Consider the following 20732-nt stretch of genomic DNA (forward strand, 5'->3'; position numbering starts at 1 on the left):
TCTCGTTTCTCTCCTCTCTCCTTCTGTCGCTTTCAGCAGGTATTTCTGCCTCCGGAGCTGCAGAGTCTGGATCTGTGGTTGTGGGCCACTTCCTGCCCCGTGTTCATGCTCGACAACTGCTACTACAGTTGTTGTTATTGGCTCTGTTACCAATACCAACATTTTTAGTCCTATAGCTGTCATTCCTATTATTACTAATTTATTAATATTAATACTACAATTACAATTCTACTATTGAAAAAAAAAAATCTAGGTGGTATTTGCATTATGCCTCCCTCTATATAATAAAGTACTTAATGTATTTCACATACAAAACTTATATTTACTCCTTTATATTGGAGAATTACAATTATTCACTGTCAAGAGATATATTAGAGGATCAACACCACTCTCATGTCTAGCTCCGTATGGAGCTAGAACCAGGAGCTGATTAGCTTAGCTTAGCATAAAAACTGGAAGCAGGGGGAAACAGCTAGCCTCGCTTTCTTCAAAAATACACCCCTAAAGGTCACTAATTAGCACATTGTCTCTTGTTGGTTTAATCCATACACAAAAAGAAATGTAAAAACTTCAGTTTGTGGTTTTATGGGGAGTTACGAGCTGTAACACTTTCTTGGCGAAGATCATTGGCCGGGCGCAGTGACTTTGTCTTTTTGTCCACACAATCTTTCTCTCTGCATCCGCCGTTCCTCCGACTGCCTCTGCTCCTCTCTTCCCTGTGTCCAGCATGCTGCTGTATTTAAGGAGAGAATAATTAGTTAACCAGGTTCAGCTGTGCCAATTATCTCTCCTCGATGCTGCTCACCTGAGCAACTCCCCCACCTCTCCCTCTGCAGCTGACAGCTACCCATACCCACCTCCACACTCAAATTTTACTATCTCTCTTAAACATCAGAGAGCGCAAAAACCCCAAGCAAACCAAAAGTGATTGACCTTACAAGCAGTCGTAGAACACGTTCAGGCCGAAAACGCAGGAATTGTGTTGGTGGCGGTGTTTGTTTCAGGTCCGGTGAGACAGGAAGGATTTTACAACTCTGGAAATGTATCGAAGCACCTGGTCTTGACACCTGGTCAATCCCACCACACTTATTTATCCTGGAATTGGGCACCAATTGGAAGCTTCTCTTAACAACTACCAGCCTGTTAAATAATAAAAGAGAGACTCAACTGAGAGCCAAAGTCCTTCCACACTGTACAGTAAAAAGCAGCCGTTTCAAAGGTGAGATATTAACCACACGAGAAAGCCAACTCCCCGAATCCACAAGAAGTCAAGTACAAAGTCAAACTCCTTATGCACACAGGTATATATCATCATAAATCAAGGCATAATCATAAATGAAATGTATGATGTATTTTCAGGAAGTAAAATACCCAGACTCAGGGTGGGTGGGAGGGAGGGAGAGGGAGAGAGAGCAAGTGAGAGAGGGAGAGAGCAAGAGATCAAGAGAGGGAGAAAGAGGGAAGGAGGGAGAGAGAGAGAGATAGAGACATTGCTTGTAAATGTGACATTTGGTCACATGTTCGGGTCTAATTCCCTTTTCTATGTACCTGGATTCCAGCTACTTTTTTGGCAAATAAATAAATGTATGAAGTGACTGTGAGCAAACATTCATTAAGTGTTAATTAATGACATAAACACATAGTGACGTCATTATTTCTTAATTGTGTGCATCAGGAATTCCCTCTGTTTCCTATCCAGGTAGCCGGCAGGCTGCCATCTCTGTTTTGATTTGGAAACAGAGGTGCATTTTGGGAAACATGTTGAAACATTTTTTAAATCATTTTTTATCATCAATATTTTTTCATGGTTAGAAAAATTCTTGAGGATCCTGGAAATATCTTCAGAACAACAGTCTGTGTTTTTAAACGACCCTCTCAGTTTTTCAAACATCTAATGCTATGCTAATTTATGAGAGCGTCAAACTGGGGCTAGTCCCGGACTGGTTTGACCACTATACTGGGGCCAGTCCCGGACCGGTTTGTCCGCCTGAGACCAAAGTAGTTTTAACTCTCCATCTAATTCAGACGGCAAACAGGCCAACAAAATGTCAAAGTAACAAAGTTTTACTGGGATCACTGGGATTAGAAACTGTAATGTAATTACTGAATTTTAAATTGTAATCCTTTACACTACTCGTTCACATTACTGTAAGGCGTTATTAGGTAATGCATTACTGCCCAACACTGTTAGTCACGCATTATTTAAGCATGTGTTTTGTATCCTTATTAGAAAGTGTTACAAATACAAACCAAACGAACAAACGCAACACTGCCTTCAGATCAGGTGACGCACAGGCCTACAGCACTTCCAGGGCAAATCTGAAAGGGGGCATCATAAAAGGCCAAACACTGCTACAAGCTAAAGTTAGAGGAGCACTTTTCCAACTCCGACCCTCGACGCATGTGGCAGGGCATCCAGGCCATCAGCAACTACAAACCCAGACACTCCACCACCATAGCCACAGATGTCTCCTTGGTCAGCTCACACCCTCAGCTGACCACCCGACCGTCACACTCACCTCCACAGATGTCTACACTGCACTGAGCCGGATTAACGCAGGCCTGCGCATGGATCTAACGCCATCATCAAGTTTGTAGACGATACTACGGTGATTGGTCTCTTCAGCAACAACGATGAGACTGCCTACTGGGAGGAGGTCCAGCACCTGGCCACATGGTGTTCAGACAATAACGCATCACAGGGACTCCACTTCCAGCCATTGAGGACATCCAGAGGAAATGCCGTCTGCGTCGAGCCCGCAGCATTCCTAAGGACTCCTCTCACCCCGCCCAGAGACTGCCTTCGCCTCAGGTGCCTCCGGACCAGGACCAGCAGACTGAGAAACAGCTTTTTTCCCAGAGCTGTCTTCCTACTGAACTCTGCCCCCACTGAGTCCACTGTCCCCTCATATACCTTAACTTTAAATGGTGCTATATTGATATTGTTTTTGCTACATGTACCACATGTTTATTTGTACTACTGGACTATTTATTTATACATATACATATAGATCATTTCCACTCCTATACTGCATCATTTGCACTCCAGTACTTTGTACTGAATACTGCAATAACTCATCTACTACACTGTTGACTATTTCCATAAATTGCACTACTTCATATTCATTGAACTACTGTTCTGGTTTAAGTTACACTATTTGCTTCAGGTTCCAACATATTAGTCCCATCTGTTTGAACATGGCAAACACATTTCAGGTTTCACTTCTTTAAAGCAAACTGGCTCATCCACCATGGCCAATTATTAACTATGAGATCTCTTCTTTTACGTCACAGCTTTTTAATCTCTTGTTATAAAAAACATCAGATCGTTACAACGCTTTTAATACATTCAAGTCTTTCACTGTAATACCACCATTCAGCAAACACACTTAAAGTTCTAGGATGTTTGTTTCCTTCATATATGTATGTTCACCAACCCTGCAGTTGAGGACAGAGAGGGCGGCGCAGTGACTTGAGTTTCTCAACCTTTTATGGCCCGGGTGACTGAATTTCAAATTGCTCCCAAAGTGTTCATAAACCCTGGAAGTAGAGAGTCTTATGTTGTACATCCGACCCCAGGGTTGAGAAACTTTAGCTCACCAGAAGTGTAATATTTTCTGTCATGATAAACGTAGGATTTACCTTTGAGGAAAGTTTTTTTTAATACATAAGTTGTAAACCACAAAAAAATAGAATCACTTTGGTAACAGGAACTGAGAAAATTCAGTCATGGTTATCAATATATTACTCTTACGTCCTTCTTCAGCTATCATATCTTTTTTTACAGATCAGCAGTACGAGCCTGGTTTTTTAAAGTCTTTCCAAGTCCACACATGATCTGTGTTTTCATATGTAGTGGTGGCTATTAGCCTGGAGTAAGCACAGCGACTGTACGCCACAGGAAAGACATTAAAATATCCCCAGTTTGGGGGGTCGGTGGGAGCGATATTCAAGTGCTGCATACATAACCCCAAATACACATCTTCAATGTAAAGAGCTTTAATATGTCTGGATGCCTCCACTAGCTTTTTAGGGAGGTCCAGAGAAAAAACGTAGCCCAGACCCAAAGCATAACGTGGGTACTGTGACTGAGGGTAAATCTCCTCAGGTACGTACCACTTAGAATTTGGATCTCTCAGGACTGCACCTCCTCTCGCCACAAGTCCGCTCATGTAGTTAGTCTTTGGAGCATTTGACAACATGCTGATGAGATTGGGCACATTTAGAAACATGTCTGAATCAATCTTCATGGCATAAGAGGCGCTGGAGCAGTGGGCGTCCAGCCACTCCAGCATCACCATGGTCTTGATGGTCAGGTTCTTGTAGCAGTCCAGGAAGTCGCTCTGGATCAGGTCTTGATGCTCTTTGCTCTCCTGCAGCAGCTGCTCTTGGAGCTGCTCTGCTCCCTCTCCAGTGTGCAGCCCCAGCAGGAAGAACAGCGTCACCACTTTGTCCAGGACCAGGCTTTCACCTCCCCAGGTGCTGCGGATGATGTCACGATGGGCCCTGTTGTGGGCCGCCACAGGAACTATCAGAACCAGGAAAGGCTGCTGCTGCTCACATTTCTTTGGCTCATTTATAATGAAGCGGTACTCATAGGGGTATTCCACTAAGTGCGGTCCCGGAGATACATAAGGAACTGGCACAGGTGTGTTTTGTGTCATCATCTGCGTCACCACTGAAGCATTTGTAGTCTGATGTGGCGTAGTATTCGTGTCTGTCGCATTTATTAATGTGATATTCCAAGTATGAGAAAATACAGACGAGCTGGTCTCAGTTGTAAAGCCAGCAGCAGTGGTCGGTCCAGATGCAGATCCAGGAGTGCTGCCGCTGGAATCAGACGTGTTGGGAGAGACTACATTTTGACTCTGACTTTTAAATGGAATCCACCATTTTGTTAAATTGTATTGCATCCACCATTTTGGGTCCCAGTCAGGTGCCATTTCCTTCAGGTTTGTGTTGTAAAAAAAAAAAAAAAAGCTGCTCCCAACACCAGAATGACGAAGAGGCTGTGGCGCCGTGACCGACTAAACCATCTCCGTCTTTCTGCCAGTTTCCCACCGTCCACCATTCCCTGTCTGAGACGAGCGATAAGACAGTGACACAGGTTGGGAAAAGGAAAGAAATCTCTCATCAGTGTTTTTGCTCTCAAATTAAACAACAAGCATTTGATACAATACTAGTCATAAAAATGCTCTTCACCGGCACAGGCTGTAAACTGTAAACACAGGTTCTCACTTAAGAATTGTTTCACAGATAACGCATTAAATGCTTTAACGCATTAAAGTTTACTTTTTATAAAAATGTCCACAACTATACTGTTTGCTCCACCAGTAACAGTGCCTTCTTTCCTCTTCTCTGCTTCCTCGTCAGACAGAAATGCATCATGAATACAGAAAAATAAATTCAAAAAGCTTACATACCTTTGTCCTCCTTAACAAAGCCACTTTCCAGCATGCTGACAGTCCCTTGTCTGTAGATGTGGGTTGCCGTCCTTTAACATATGTCACAGAGCAAAAGTTACAGGCTCTTCTGAAGAAATGATGACAGGACTCGGCCTTCAGTTGCAGTTAAGTGTGATTCTTACTTGTCTGTTACGATATACTGGAGCAGCAAAGCACAATAAGATCATTTTTCCAAACGTTAATCCTGCATCCTGCCATGTCTGTAACACTCTGTGTCACTACAGCTATCTAGTGACTTCCTGGGTCTATCAAGTAACCATGGCACTGTCCGTTTTTACCTGCAGAGGAGCCACACCTTTGTCTGCTCCACCCCTTGGTTTGTGGACTGTTATTTTGCCTCAAAGCCAATGAAAAGCTGGAAATCCTCCAGAGGCTCTTCTTACCTGAGCCGTTGCAAATGACACCTGTTTGTGTGTGTTGAAAGAGATGGGATGTGTGTGTGTGTGTGTGTGTGTGTGTGTGTGTGTGTAAAAGCCAATGAGAAATGGTTTACAAATTCTATGGAGGTTGGCAGCATTTAGGTGTTCACAGTTACAGTTGAATTTTATAGGATTAATGACTTTTATTTGTTTACTAACCTTTTGTTATTTTGTTGGACTGGCAGAATTGTTGCTGTGTTGTTGCATTAATGAAATTCCTCATAATTAGTGGTGAGAAAGTATTCAGACACGCTTATTTATATAAAACTATTAAAGAATGATCCACAAAGTGTATTTAAATTATTAAAGTATTTATTATTCAGAGTGTTACTGTCACAGTTATGCCAGGCCTCACAGCCTGTAATCACCCACACCTGCTCCCAATCACTCTCCTGCTCTCCATCAATCCCGATCACAGCCAGTATAAGATATATTATATCCACTCACCTCATTCAGTGTCCGACCTTGTTCGTGATCCAGGGTTTAAGCCAACTATAGACCTATATCTAACCTTCCCTTTCCTTGAGAAAGCAGTCGCCAATCAGTTGTGTGACTTTCTAAATAACAATAGTTTATTTGAGGATTTTCAGTCAGGATTTAGAGTGCATCATAGCACAGAGACAGCACTGGTGAAAATTACAAATGACCTTTTAATTGCATCAGACAATGGACTTGTCTCTGTACTCGTCTAGTTAGATCTTAGTACTGCGTTCGACACCATTGACCATCACATCCTATTACAGAGACTGGAACATGTAATTGGCATTAAAGGAACCGCACGAGGCTGGTTTAAATCCTGTCCATCAGATCGATCTTAATTTGTACATGAGTCCTCCATGCACGCCAAAGTTAGTCACGAATTCCACAAGGTTCTGTGCTTGGACCTATTCTATTCACCTGATATATGCTTCCTCTAGGCAATATTATTAGGAAACACTCCATAAACTTTCATTGCTATGCAGATGATACCCAATTATATTTATCAAGCCAGATGAAACTAACCAGTTAACTAAACTTCAAGCATGCCTTAAGGACATAAAGACCTGGATGATCTGCAACTTTCTGATGTTAAACTCTGACAAAAATGAAGTTATTGTACTCGGTCCCAAAACAAACCGAGACACATTATCTAAAGATATAGTTATGCTAGATGGCATTGCCCTGGCCTCCAGCAGCACTGTAAGGAACCTTGGAGATATCTTTGATCAGGATTTATTCTTTAACTCCCACATGAAACAAACTTCAAGGACTGCAATTTTTTCACCTACGTAACATTGCAAAAATCAGGCACATCCTGTCTCAAAATTATGCTGAAAATGTATTTGTTACCTCTAGGCTGGACAACTGCAATTCCTTATTGTCTGGCTGCCCGAATAAGTCCCTTAGGACTCTCCAGTTGATCCAGAATGCTGCGGCACGTGTACTGAAATAACCAGGAAAAGAGATCATATTTCTACAATATTAGCTTCTCTGCACTGGCTCCCTGTAAAATCCAGAATAGAATTTAAAATCTTTCTCCTCACCTACAAAGCTCTTAATGGTCTGGCACCATCGTATCTTAAAGAGCTCATAATACCTTATTAGCCGACTAGAACACTGCGCTCCCAGGATGCAGGGTTACTTGTGGTTCCTAGAGTCTCCAAAAGCAGAATGGGAGCCAGAGCCTTCAGCTATCAAGCTCCTCTTCTGTGGAATCAGGTCCCAGTTTGGGTTCAGGAGGCCAACACCATCTCCACATTTAAGAGTAGGCTAAAGACTTTCCTCTTTAATAAAGCTTATAGTTAAGGTTGCATCTGTATGCATCTTTATCCCATTACTGCATGTTACTAACTCAACATCTTCTCTCTCCCGTAGTTTTGTGTTTTCTCGTTTCTCTCCTCTCTCCTTCTGTCGCTTTCAGCAGGTATTTCTGCCTCCGGAGCTGCAGAGTCTGGATCTGTGGTTGTGGGCCACTTCCTGCCCCCGTGTTCATGCTCGACAACTGCTACTACAGTTGTTGTTATTGGCTCTGTTACCAATACCAACATTTTTAGTCCTATAGCTGTCATTCCTATTATTACTAATTTATTAATATTAATACTACAATTACAATTCTACTATTGAAAAAAAAAAATCTAGGTGGTATTTGCATTATGCCTCCCTCTATATAATAAAGTACTTAATGTATTTCACATACAAAACTTATATTTACTCCTTTATATTGGAGAATTACAATTATTCACTGTCAAGAGATATATTAGAGGATCAACACCACTCTCATGTCTAGCTCCGTATGGAGCTAGAACCAGGAGCTGATTAGCTTAGCTTAGCATAAAAACTGGAAGCAGGGGGAAACAGCTAGCCTCGCTTTCTTCAAAAATACACCCCTAAAGGTCACTAATTAGCACATTGTCTCTTGTTGGTTTAATCCATACACAAAAAGAAATGTAAAAACTTCAGTTTGTGGTTTTATGGGGAGTTACGAGCTGTAACACTTTCTTGGCGAAGACCATTGGCCGGGCGCAGTGACTTCTACATGAAAGGTGTTTTGAGATTTTGGAGAGGACTGTGCGCCTCCGCCAATTAAGCAACACAAATTGTGAATTTTGCTGATTCAGTGATGTTTATTGACCAAAGTTGGTACTAAAATGTGGAAAGAAGCTTGACGTTCAGACATTGTCCTGTGTAGCTATATTTTTGGAGTTGCTTTGTTGCTTGACCAAAGTATGGAACTTCTGTCACACCTGTTATCACCTGACCGAAGTATGGAGCTGTGGTCAAGTGATGGCATCTAAGCAAACACCATCTTCTGATGAAGACCACCTCCAGAAAAAGCTAGAATGTGGACCTTGAGTTAAGACTCTTTAGTCAAACTACTGTTTCCAAGTTCAAAAATAAACTTTTAAACTAAAATTTTATTATCTCCCTTAAACATCAGACAGATCAATGGACAGATTCTTGCTGCTTGTTGGTTGATAGCGCGTTTAAGTCTGAAATCAATGATTAACCTGGTTGCAAGGAGACACTGATTAACCTTCACGAAGTGCTCACACAGGATAAAAGACTGCTCAACATTTATTATACTTGAAGGGAATATTGTTTAAAAGGGAAGTCTTGGATCAGGTCTTGATATCAGTCTGTGTTCACACCCAAGAATAAAAGTAATTGAGCCAGATAGATAATGGAAACAATGTAGTGTTTATCCAGTCAGTCTTAAAACGATCAATATCTGTAGTCTCACACTGAATTATTTAATTAATAACAATCTGTACTGTCATAAATATCATAATCATAAATGAAATGTATGATGTATTTTCAGGAAGTAACATCCATCAAATCTGACATGTTCTTTACCAGATTAACCCCATATAAGTGGGACAAATCTATCACTGACACAGCAACATAATACACTATAATAGCAGCTGGTTTCCCATTACAGCATGTGTGAAACGTTATTCTCATGTTGTTTTTACACGTCACCAATCATTAATCTGAAAAAAAAAACAGGTTTCCCATCTTATTGTTTATTTTAAATCATATCTATGTATGTACATAAGGTTGTCACATTGTTTTAGCTTCCCTGTTTGCTTTCTTGTTGTTTGCTTGAATGTGACTAACTGGAAAGTTCAAGACACGTGAGCTAACAGAGCGTGTAACTGGATCCTAAACAGGATCATGATATGTCTTATCCCATGAAGAGAGAGCGCAAGAGAGGGAGAGAGAGGGAGGGAGAGAGAGAGGAACCAACCACTAGTCCACGGCCTCCTTCCTTACGGCTAGCGTACAGTCTCAGGGTGCTGGATTTGGGATGGTGCATGGTGAGGAGCTTTCGTGTCTTAACGTCTGTGGTCTGTAGTGGTCTGGAGTGAGACCCCTACTACACTTCTGAAGACATGAGATGACATTGATGGTGGCCCCATTCCTCAGTCTTGTTGATTATTTGGCTGAGGGGATTCATATGCTTAGCCTTCTTATCTTACATGAGCTTCCATGTTGTGGGACAGGTTATTCATTGTTATTTAGCCTTATAGCCAAGCACCTCGAGCCGTTGGCTCCCCTCTGTCCTGTTGTCGAACTTACCAGTTGAGCTATCCAGCACCAATCATGGGGATTGCAGCCACCTCCTGCCCCGGGCCATCCACCCAAGGTCACCCAGCCCTCGAAGTCTACCACTTAGCCCTTGGTATTTAGTCCAGGTCTTTTCCTTTGTTCAGTGTCGGATCATTGTTGTTCCTGTCTTGTGTGTGTTCATGTCATTTGTATGTGTCTGCGTTTGGTGCACTTTTCGTTGTACCTTGTTCCCGTGCCCAGTTCCCCAGAATTCTTAACGTGAGTTCTGTTTGGATTCTTTGTCTCCCTTGGACTGTGTCTGGATTCTGGACTTTGAACTTTGCCTGCTCCCTTTTGGATTTGTTTAGCCTCATTGGACTCACTTCCTTGGTTCCACCACTGCCAGCCAGTAACCCATTTTCCCTGTGCCTGGACCTGTATCTGCCTATTTGCCTGTTACCCTGTTATTTGCCTGTCTGCCTACTGGTCTGTCCACCTGTACCTGTCTGTAAGCCACTTCACCCCAATAAACATTGTAGCCATCCGGCTACTTCATCCTCATATCGCTTCTTGGTCGTCTCCATTTGGGTCCACATAATGCACCCCATACGACAATGATGGATTATTCAGTCCACTATTTTTGAGATTAATCATTTAGTCTGTAAAATATTACAAATGCTATAACAGAGTCTGTAAATGCCCAAAGTCGTGTTTCCAACCACATTAACTGTCGGACCAAAACCTCCCAAAGATATCCAAGGAAAGCAAAAGTTTTTTAAAGTGCCATCAATTTGTTTTTTAATCGATAATGCTCTTCACTGCACTAATCGCCTATATATTATTTAGAGTACTATTTTGCACTTACCAATCAATGTGAAACATCACAAAAGCAGCCTATCATTGTATGTTAATTTTATGCCACAGCGGCTAGCAGCTAAAAGTGAACAGTTAAAGGAACAATTCAACATTTTGGGAAATGTGCTTATTCTCTTTCTTGCTGAGAGTTAGATGAGTAGATCGATACCACTCTCATGTCTGTGCGCTAAATATGAAGCTACAGCCAGCAGCCAGTTAGCTTAGCATAGCGCAAAGAGTGGAAACAGGGGGAAACAGCTAGCCTTGTACTGTCTAAAGATAACTTACTTGAGAAATAGTATCCTACTAATGTTACAATGTAAAAATACTTCATTACAAGTAAAAGTCCTGCTTTCAGAATCCTACTTAAGTAAAAGTACAGTAGCAGTAGCATCAGCAAAAACATTGCACCTAAAAGTACTCTTTCTACAAAAACATGGCCCCAGTCCATTATTATATCTGGCATTAAATGGCAGCATTTTACTGTTGTAGCAGCTCGAGGTGGAGCTAGTTTTAACTGCTTTATATACAGTTAGCTAGTTTTAACTGCTTTATATACAGTTAGCTAGTTTTAACCACTTAAAATACAGTTAGCTAGTTTAATTACTGTAAAAACATTTCCTGGTTGCAGCGTCTCAGATGTGAAGATTTGCTGCTTTTCCTTTGAATGACTGTAATAATTGTAATGTTTTGTTAATAATGTTGAGCTTTGGACTGTCGGTCGGACACAACAACATCGTGAAGGCGTCGCTTTGGGCTCTGGGTCATTATGACAGCATTTCTCACTATTTTCACAAGTTTTACAAACCGAACAATCAATCGATTAATGGAGAAAATAATCAGCAGATTGATCCAGAATGAAAGGAAAATAATAAAAAATATAAAAATGTTTTAAATCCAACAAATCAACCCACAAAGATGCTACCGGGGCAACAGTATGTTAACAGTCGCAGTAATGAGACACATCCAGATAATGAGGTTTTAATTAAAGTGTTGACTTTTTAATATTCTGTACAATATTAAACATCTTGTGTCTTGCATATAAGTGTTAATAAGTAATATTAACACAGCATTGTATTAATATATGTATTTGTCATTTATTACACACACGCACGAAGAACTAAACAAAACACTACGAGCTCTTCAAGAAGCCGGTTTTGTCACATTATTCGGTTGCAGTCTAGAAAATGTCCACTTGGTGTCTCTGCATGACAACAGGAGGGGAAAATGTGCAGCTACACTCAGCATGTAGCTTTTACTTTACAGCACCGAGGTGTTCACTGTTACATCTGTCACTCTTCATCTGAGTGTAATAAACTGTCCAGAAAGTCAGCTGAAGTCAGTGAGACCAAGAATATCCACATTCATTCATTTGATACACAAGAATGAAACTGATTTCTTTGCTGTTGTAGTGATTACAACTGAAGGTGATTGCCTCTCTGCAAAATCACACATTACAGGAGAAGATATTACAATGCATTTATTAGAAACTTTTTATTTGTTACATTGGACAACCTGCCAAACAAATAGGTGTGATATAAAAACACTGTGTGGTGGATGGCGTGCTAGATCTAATTCAGACAGCAAACAGGCCAACAAACGGAGCTTTACTGGGATTACTGGGATTAGTAACTGTAATGTAATTACTGAATTTCAAATTGTAATCCTTTACACTACTCGTTCACATTACTGTAAGGCGTTACTAAGTAATGCATTACTGCCCAACACTGTTAGTCACGCATTATTTAAGCATGTGTTTTATATCCTTATTAGAAAGTGTTACAAATACAAACAAAAATAATAAATGATTAAGTTATTACTGGATATTGTAAACAACTCATGGTAGGACTGTAAAAGTGGGGATTTTATTTTTAAAGTGACCAAAATATCTACACAAACATTCAGTGAAGAGCCTCTATTTCACCCAAAACTAGACTATAATTTCCCCCAGCATTAATGTTTACGTTGAAATACTAAACAGAGATGAGGCAGCATTCAGATAACATCTTAGCAAAATATTTCTCAACATTGTCTCCAGTCCTACTCGTCATGCAGAGCAACAATGCACATTTTACCTAAGTGCTGTGACGTGTCTCAACATGTGAGAATGAGTGAGAGAACAAGAGTGAGAACATTTTCTTCAGTGTCATGATCAGTCCCAAAACGAAGTTGTAGGGGTAAAAACCTGTAGGGATAAAGGCCTCATTGTAGTTCAAGTTACAGTATTTGTTTCAGGTTGTAACATATTGGTCCCATCTCTTTGAGCATGACAGCTAATTACAATAATACAATTATTAACTATGAGATCTCTTCTTTTACTTCACAACTTTTTAATCACATTTAATCACATTAATAAGTGTTTAATAAACACTTTTAATACATTCAAGTCCTTCTCTGTAACACTGCCGTTCAGCAAACACACTTAAAGTTCTAGGATGTTTGTTTCCTTCATATATGTATGTTCACCAACCCTGCAGTTGAGGACAGAGAGGGCGGCGCAGTGACTCGAGTTTCTCAACCTTTCATGGCCCGGGGTGACTGAATTTCTAGTTGCTCCCAAAGTGTTCATAAACCCTGGAAGTAGAGAGTCTTATGTTGTACATCCGACCCCAGGGTTGAGAAACTTTAGCTCACCAGAAGTGTAATATTTTCTGTCATGGTAAACGTAGGATTTACCTTTGAGGAACGTTTTTTTAATATATAAGATGTAAACCACAAAAAAATAGAATCACTTTGGTAACAGGAGCTGAGAAAATTCAGTCATGGTTATCAATATATTACTCTTACGTCCTTCTTCAGCTATCATATCTTTTTTTACAGATCAGCAGTATGACCCTGGTTTTTTAAAGTCTTTCCAAGTCCACACACGATCAGTGTATTCATTTGTAGTGGTGGCTATTAGCCTGGAGTACGCACAGCGACTGTACGCTACAGGATAGAGATTAAAATCTCTCCAGTTTGGGGGGTCGGTGGGAGCGATATTCAAGTGCTGCATACATAACCCCAAATACACATCTTCAATGTAAAGAGCTTTAATATGTCTGGATGCCTCCACTAGCTTTTTAGGGAGGTCCAGAGACAAAACGTAGCCCAGACCCAAAGCATAACGTGGGTACTGTGACTGAGGGTAAATCTCCTCAGGTACGTACCACTTAGAACCTGGATCTCTGTGGACTACAGCTCCTCTCATCACAAGTCCGCTCATGTAGTTAGTCTTTGGAGCATTTGACAACATGTTGATGAGATTGGGCACATTTAGAAACATGTCTGAATCAATCTTCATGGCATAAGAGGCGCTGGAGCAGTGGGCGTCCAGCCACTCCAGCATCACCATGGTCTTGATGGTCAGGTTCTTGTAGCAGTCCAGGAAGTCGCTCTGGATCAGGTCTTGATGCTCTTTGCTCTCCTGCAGCAGCTGCTCTTGGAGCTGCTCTGCTCCCTCTCCAGTGTGCAGCCCCAGCAGGAAGAACAGCGTCACCACTTTGTCCAGGACCAGGCTTTCACCTCCCCAGGTGCTGCGGATGATGTCACGATGGGCCCTGTTGTGGGCCGCCACAGGAACTATCAGAACCAGGAAAGGCTGCTGCTGCTCACATTTCTTTGGCTCATTTATAATGAAGTGGTACTCATAGGGGTATTCCACTAAGTACGGTCCCGGAGATACATAAGGAACTGGCACAGGTGTGTTTTGTGTCATCATCTGCATTGCCTTTATTGGAGTGATATTCCAAGTATGAGGAAATACAGACGAGCTGGTCTCAGTTGTAAAGCCAGCGGCAGTGGTCGGTCCAGATGCAGATCCAGGAGTGCTGCCGCTGGAATCAGACGTGTTGGGAGAGACTACATTTTGTCTCTGACTTTTAAATGGAATCCACCATTTTGTTACATTGTATTCCATCCCCCATTTTGGGTCCCAGTCAGGTGCCATGTCCTTCAGGTTTGTGTTGTAAAAAAAAAAAGCTGCTCCCAACACCAGAATGACGAAGAGGCAGTGGCGTCGTGACCGACTAAACCATCTCCGTCTTTCTGCCAGTTTCCCACTGTCCACCATTCCCTGGCTGAGACGAGCGATAAGACAGTGAGACAGGTTGTGAAAAGGAAAGAAATCTCTCATCAGTGTTTTTGCTCTCAAATTAAACAACAAGTATTTGATACAATACTAGTCATAAAAATGCTCTTCACCGGCACAGGCTGTAAACTGTAAACACAGGTTCTCACTTAAGAATTGTTTCACAGATAACGCATTAAATGCTTTAATGCATTAAAGTTTACTTTTTAGAAAAATGTCCACAACTATACTGTTTGCTCCACCAGTAACAGTGCCTTCTTTCCTCTTCTCTGCTTCCTCGTCAGACAGAAATGCATCATGAATACAGAAAAATAAATTCAAAAAGCTTACATACCTTTGTCCTCCCTTAACAAAGCCACTTTCCGGCATGCTGACAGTCCCTTGTCTGTAGATGTAGGTTGCCGTCCTTTAACATAAGTCACAGAGCAAAAGTTACAGGCTCTTCTGAAAAAATGATGACAGGACTCGGCCTTCAGTTGCAGTTAAGTGTGATTCTTACTTGTCTGTTACGATATACTGGAGCAGCAAAGCACAATAAGATCATTTTTCCAAACGTTAATCCTGCATCCTGCCATGTCTGTAACACTCTGTGTCACTACAGCTATCTAGTGACTTCCTGGGTCTATCAAGTAACCATGGCACTGTCCGTTTTTACCTGCAGAGGAGCCACACCTTTGTCTGCTCCACCCCTTGGTTTGTGGACTGTTATTTTGCCTCAAAGCCAATGAAAAGCTGGAAATCCTCCAGAGGCTCTTCTTACCTGAGCCGTTGCTCCTTTATCACACAAATGACACTTGTTTGTGTGTGTTTGTGTGTGTGTGTGTGTGTGTGTGTGTGTGTGAAAGCCAATGAGAAATGGTTTACAAATTCTATGGAGTTTGGCAGCATTTAGGTGTTCACAGTTACAGCTGAATTTTATAGGATTAATGACTTTTATTTGTTTACTAACCTTTTGTTATTTTGTTGGACTGGCAGAATTGTTGCTGTGTTTGTTTCTGTGCATTAATGAAATCCCACATAATTAGTGGTGAGAAAGTATTCAGACACCCTTATTTAAGTAAAATGTATGTATTAAAGAATGATCCACAAAGTGAACTTAAATTATTAAAGTATTTATTATGCAGAGTGTTACATATATTATTAGATTATTATTATTTATCTTTTAATGTGTAAATAGTATCATAATGCTGTAGTTGGTTGAGATGGATCTAATTTAAGCTATTTTATGTAGTTTATATATTAAGTGCTTTTTATTATGTTAGTTTGATCTACTGTATAACAATCATGGTGAAAGACAACCAGCAGCAGAGGAGGAGTGCAGCATGACAGGAAATGAGCGAAGTCCTACATGCTTACAGACTTATTATTGACATACTTAATGTATTTCACATACAACACTTCTGCTTTATAATGTCGTTGATTGTTCTGTAATGTTTTTAAATTATATTTACTCCTTTATATTGGGGAATTACGATTATTCACGGCCGAGAGTTATATTAGAGGATCAACGCCACTCTCATGTGAACCAGGAGCTGATTAGCTTAGCTTAGCATAAAGACTGGAAGCAGGGGGAAACAGCTAGCCTCGCCCTCTTCAAAAATACATCCCTAAAGGTCACTAATTAGCACATTGTCTCTTGTTTGTTTAATTCATACACAAACAGAAATGTAAAAACTTCAGTTTGTGGTTTTATGGGGAGTTACGAGCTGTAACACTTTCTTGGCGGAGTGACTTCTACATGAAAGGTGTTTTGAGATTTTGGAGAGGACTGTGTCAGGTTCAAGACACCTAGAACATTTAAATCATATACAAGGAAAGAAAGACAAAGGCATTAACTTAAGTTTTTACTCGCGAGGAGAGTAAGCATAGATGCATTCAGTTACATCTCCTACTCACTCTGAAGTGCATCTATGCAGCCTCCTCTCTTTTATTCAGTTTAGGGAGTTTTCCCTGTTACATAGTTTGCTAAGGAGTGGGGGAAGTGTATACTGCTACATAAGAAAAAACGAAGCAGTGTTATCAGGTTTATCTTGCGAGAGCGACCTTGGAGCAGCCACTACTCTCGAGATCATCTGGTACGGTGTCAGCCTGCCCTGCCGGTCATGGGATAGCAGGTTGCATTCCTGTTATTCTCACAGACACAAGTTTAATAACACACATACACACACAGCATTGCTGTGTACTTCAAAGAAGTAAAGTCACTAAGAACAAAACATAAATGGGATAACTTATGTACATTTTATTCTAACATTTCCCTCTTGTTTATCACATTTTGTTCTCAAATTCTTATATCACTCAATCAGTCTCTTTGCTAGATTTTCGACTGCAAGATCATTTTTATGAGTCTGACAAAATGTTTACACTCAGAGTGTGTGTTAGGTTACTTACAGGGGTGACTCATAGTCACCTGGATCAGGGAACAAACCAGGCCAATGGTCTGATTCTTCATCTGTGTTGTCATCATTATCTCAGTTTTGTTGCAGGAGTGGATACATCTGGGTTAAACGGTCCTCCATAGGTGAAATTGCTGTGGTGATGAGACGGGTTGACAAAGAACGCAGGCACGGAATACAACAACATCCACATAAGGTCAATATTGCAGCAAAGACTGCTAGAGATATTAGAATTAAGGACACCAAGGTTCGGTATTTCCCAAAAGCATTCAACCAAGAGTCCCACATAGTGGTGTCTACACCAGAGTGATCTTTCATCTTACCATTCAGAGTTTTCAACCCTTCTATGGCCTTGGTGAGACTGCCATCTGCTGCAGTGTTGTTAGGAATGAAGGTGCAACATTGCTCCCCAAACATAGCACACACACCTCCTTTCTCTGCAAGCAACATGTCAAGAGCTATGCGGTTCTGGAATGCCATCAGTGACGTTGAGGAAAGCTGTCCATGAACAGCCTCAAACCCACTCTGTGTCCAATTGCCCAATTTCTGTACGATATAATGGATGTAATTGATTCGGTCTACATTTTTGTTAATCGTGCACCACCAACAGAACAGGGACTCAAACCCTGCAGCCACCTGATCTGCTATCTTGTACTCATCTGGTACGCCACGAGGGACTCCTATAGCGTCTATGTAAGTCGGATCGGCCTGTTGCCATGTTGTACGCTTTGTTCTTCTCAGCTGTACTGGCAACTGCTGATTTCCTTTTTCTACCAATTCTGCAGAAGACACCTTAAACACTTAAACATTATAAAGGATACCAAAGCACACAAGCCCGTGCAATTTATTGGCAGGGTCTTCAGGACTTTTCCTTTTCCGCACCACCACCAGATGTCAGCTCTGCTAATTGATGAGAAGTTAGTAGTGGGGAACTCTTGGATGCCTTGGCACCAGTCCTCAGTCAAGTTTCCCTGTCTTTTACCTGGCCCAATCAAATTTATGCACGAGAAATTGCCTTTTGCTATTTGAGGATCATACCAGGGAGTCCCACTAGATTTACCCGATTGTGTTCCTATTTTCGGGAAGTCTCTCGTCCAATTTGCGGTCTCATCTTTTTGATACATAAGCTTGGTGCAATCTAACATTTCGGTAACATCCACTTCTTTGTCGTTCATGGCGGTATTTAGACACTGGGCAGGGATTGCTGCCGGCACAACTCTTGCTATTGGTCTGGGACCCATGCAGACAACACAATCACTGCTGGTTGCGTTAGCTGCCTGCTCTACAATCAAAAACCAGTTGTTATCTCTTCCCACCCCTTTTTTGGTTTTCAACCAGTTTACCCAAGTGTGGGTTTTGTTATCAGGTTTGGTGTTTCGCTTGGTGCGGTACCAGGTGAAAAGGAAAATTAATATAAGTACGATGGTCACTCCCCAGCACCTAATAGCATCGTTTATCCATCTAGACGCCATCTTCCCCGAGAGTGTCCTCTAATGAGTCTGGTGTCTTGGAAATTCTTCACTGACTTTCGAGTCTACTCAGGTTCTACACACCTGAGTCCACCCTATTATCAGACTGTGAGTCACTTTTCTCTGCGGAACTGTCGGAGGAGATGACCTTTTTGCAATGAGTAAGATGTACCCACGTGGATCTTTCAGTTATTTTTAAGGCTGTGGGAGTGTTTAACAATACCTGATAAGGCCCTTCCCACTTGGGAGAGTGCCAATGTTTTCTCTTAATGCTTCGTATCAGCACCCAATCTCCTGGTTCCACTAACTGGATCTCCTGTTGAGAAGCAGAAGGATTTTCATCAGCTTGTTTTCTTTTTTGTTTTTCTAACATTTTTCTCATATAGTCTGCTAGGTCGGTTTCTTCACTCAGCTCCCACTGATTTTTAAACTGTGGCAGCCTGTATGGTCTACCAAACAACGTCTCATATGGAGTTAAACCTGAAGTTGCTGTAATATTGATGTACATTTTCACTAAATCTATGCACTGAGTCCAAGGTCTCTTTGTTTCTTCAATACATTTCTTTAACCGGTTTTTTATAGTGCCATTCATACGTTCCACTAATCCTGCACTTTGAGGGTGATATGCGCAATGTTTTTTTAGATCAATGTGAAACATTATTCCTATCTTCTTGATCAATTGGTTTACAAAATGTGCTCCATTATCACTATAAAGTTTTTCCGGAATGCCATAACGGGGTATTATGTCTTTACATAACGCTTTTGCCACTGTTAATGCGTCTGGGTGTTTGGTTGGAAAAAGCTCTACCCATTTAGAGAAGGCATCTATTATGACCAGACAATACTTTTTTCCTTCACTCTGATTTAACTCTATAAAATCCATATGTATTGCTTGAAACGGATACTGTGGTGAAGGGAAACGCCCTCTTCTAGGTCTTAAGTTTCCCTGAGGATTGTGCTTAGCACAGGTCAAGCATGCTCTACAAAAATTTTTTGAATAAGAGTTAAATCCATAGGTTGTGTAGTGTTGGTTTATCTGTCCCACCATCCCTCCTGTTGAGACATGTGTAACACCATGGCTCAATATTGCAGCCCATTTATATAGGTTGTGTGGAAGGATTGGTTTTTTCTTCTGGTCATACATAGATGTTATTTCGCAGTTGTGCGCCGTGTTTTACCCACAAATCCTTTTCTTTCTGTGGTGCTTGTTGTTGCATGTCTTGGAGTGTTGTATCAGTCATATCAGTGTCCGAGGTCAGCATAAGCACTTTTATCTGTCCCTCGGCTGCTTGTTTAGCTGTTTTGTCTGAAAATGCATTCCCTAGTGATACTTGTTCTGTCCCTGAGGTATGAGCTGCACATTTACAAACTGCGAGGTGTTTTGGTAACTTTACTGCCTTGAATAAGTTAGATAGGATGTTTGCATGTGTTACTGGTTTCCCTGTGGATGTGATCATTCCTCTATTTTGCCAATACTGTGCAAAAGTATGGACTGTAGCAAAGGCATATTGACTATCTGTATAGATAGTCGCATCTTTATTCTTCATTAATTTACATGCCTCTGTTAGAGCCACTATCTCTGCAGCTTGGGCAGAGCAGTGTGAGGGTAATTGTTCTGCTTTTAATATCTTATCTTTGGTCACTACAGCATAACCTGTTTGTGTTTTTCCTAGTTCATTCTTTTTTGAAGAGCCATCAACATAAATTGTCTCTCCTGTTGTTAAAGGTTGATCAGTAAGATCAGGTCTGCTTTTTGCCGTTTGCTCAGCAAGTTCCTGGCAGTCATGTGCATTTCCGTCATCAGGAAGTGGCAGAAGTGTAGCTGGATTGAGGGTTGTGCATCGCTCAATAGTTAAATGAGGTTGTGAAAGCAACACAGCCATACATGACAGATGTCTTGCTGGAGACAGAAAAGTCACGTTTGTCTGCAGCAGCAGCGCTGAAACTGCATGTGGTATTTTCAACACCAGCGGGTGAAATAACACAATAGCAGCGCTAGTTTCTACTGCCATAGAAGCAGCCACTACCGCTCT

General features: G+C 41.2%; 2 protein-coding genes across 2 annotated transcripts; both read right to left on the bottom strand.

The window, feature by feature from the left end:
- Positions 1-178: 178 nt before the first annotated feature.
- Positions 179-4946, bottom strand: LOC122877425 (beta-1,3-galactosyltransferase 2-like). The gene is made up of 3 exons (XM_044198977.1): positions 4117-4946; positions 939-1140; positions 179-733 (listed from the first exon to the last, which is right to left on the bottom strand). Exons 1-3 carry the CDS (start codon positions 4941-4943, stop codon positions 584-586), a joined length of 1179 nt encoding a protein of 392 aa, XP_044054912.1. The 5' UTR covers positions 4944-4946; the 3' UTR covers positions 179-583.
- A 7287-nt stretch (positions 4947-12233) lies between these two features.
- On the bottom strand, positions 12234-15596 carry LOC122877419 (beta-1,3-galactosyltransferase 2-like). The gene is made up of 2 exons (XM_044198963.1): positions 15172-15596; positions 12234-14826 (listed from the first exon to the last, which is right to left on the bottom strand). Exons 1-2 carry the CDS (start codon positions 15204-15206, stop codon positions 13590-13592), a joined length of 1272 nt encoding a protein of 423 aa, XP_044054898.1. The 5' UTR covers positions 15207-15596; the 3' UTR covers positions 12234-13589.
- Positions 15597-20732: the final 5136 nt, after the last annotated feature.

The sequence above is a fragment of the Siniperca chuatsi genome, linkage group LG1 (assembly GCF_020085105.1).
Source record: "Siniperca chuatsi isolate FFG_IHB_CAS linkage group LG1, ASM2008510v1, whole genome shotgun sequence".
NCBI classification, from domain to species: domain Eukaryota; kingdom Metazoa; phylum Chordata; class Actinopteri; order Centrarchiformes; family Sinipercidae; genus Siniperca; species Siniperca chuatsi.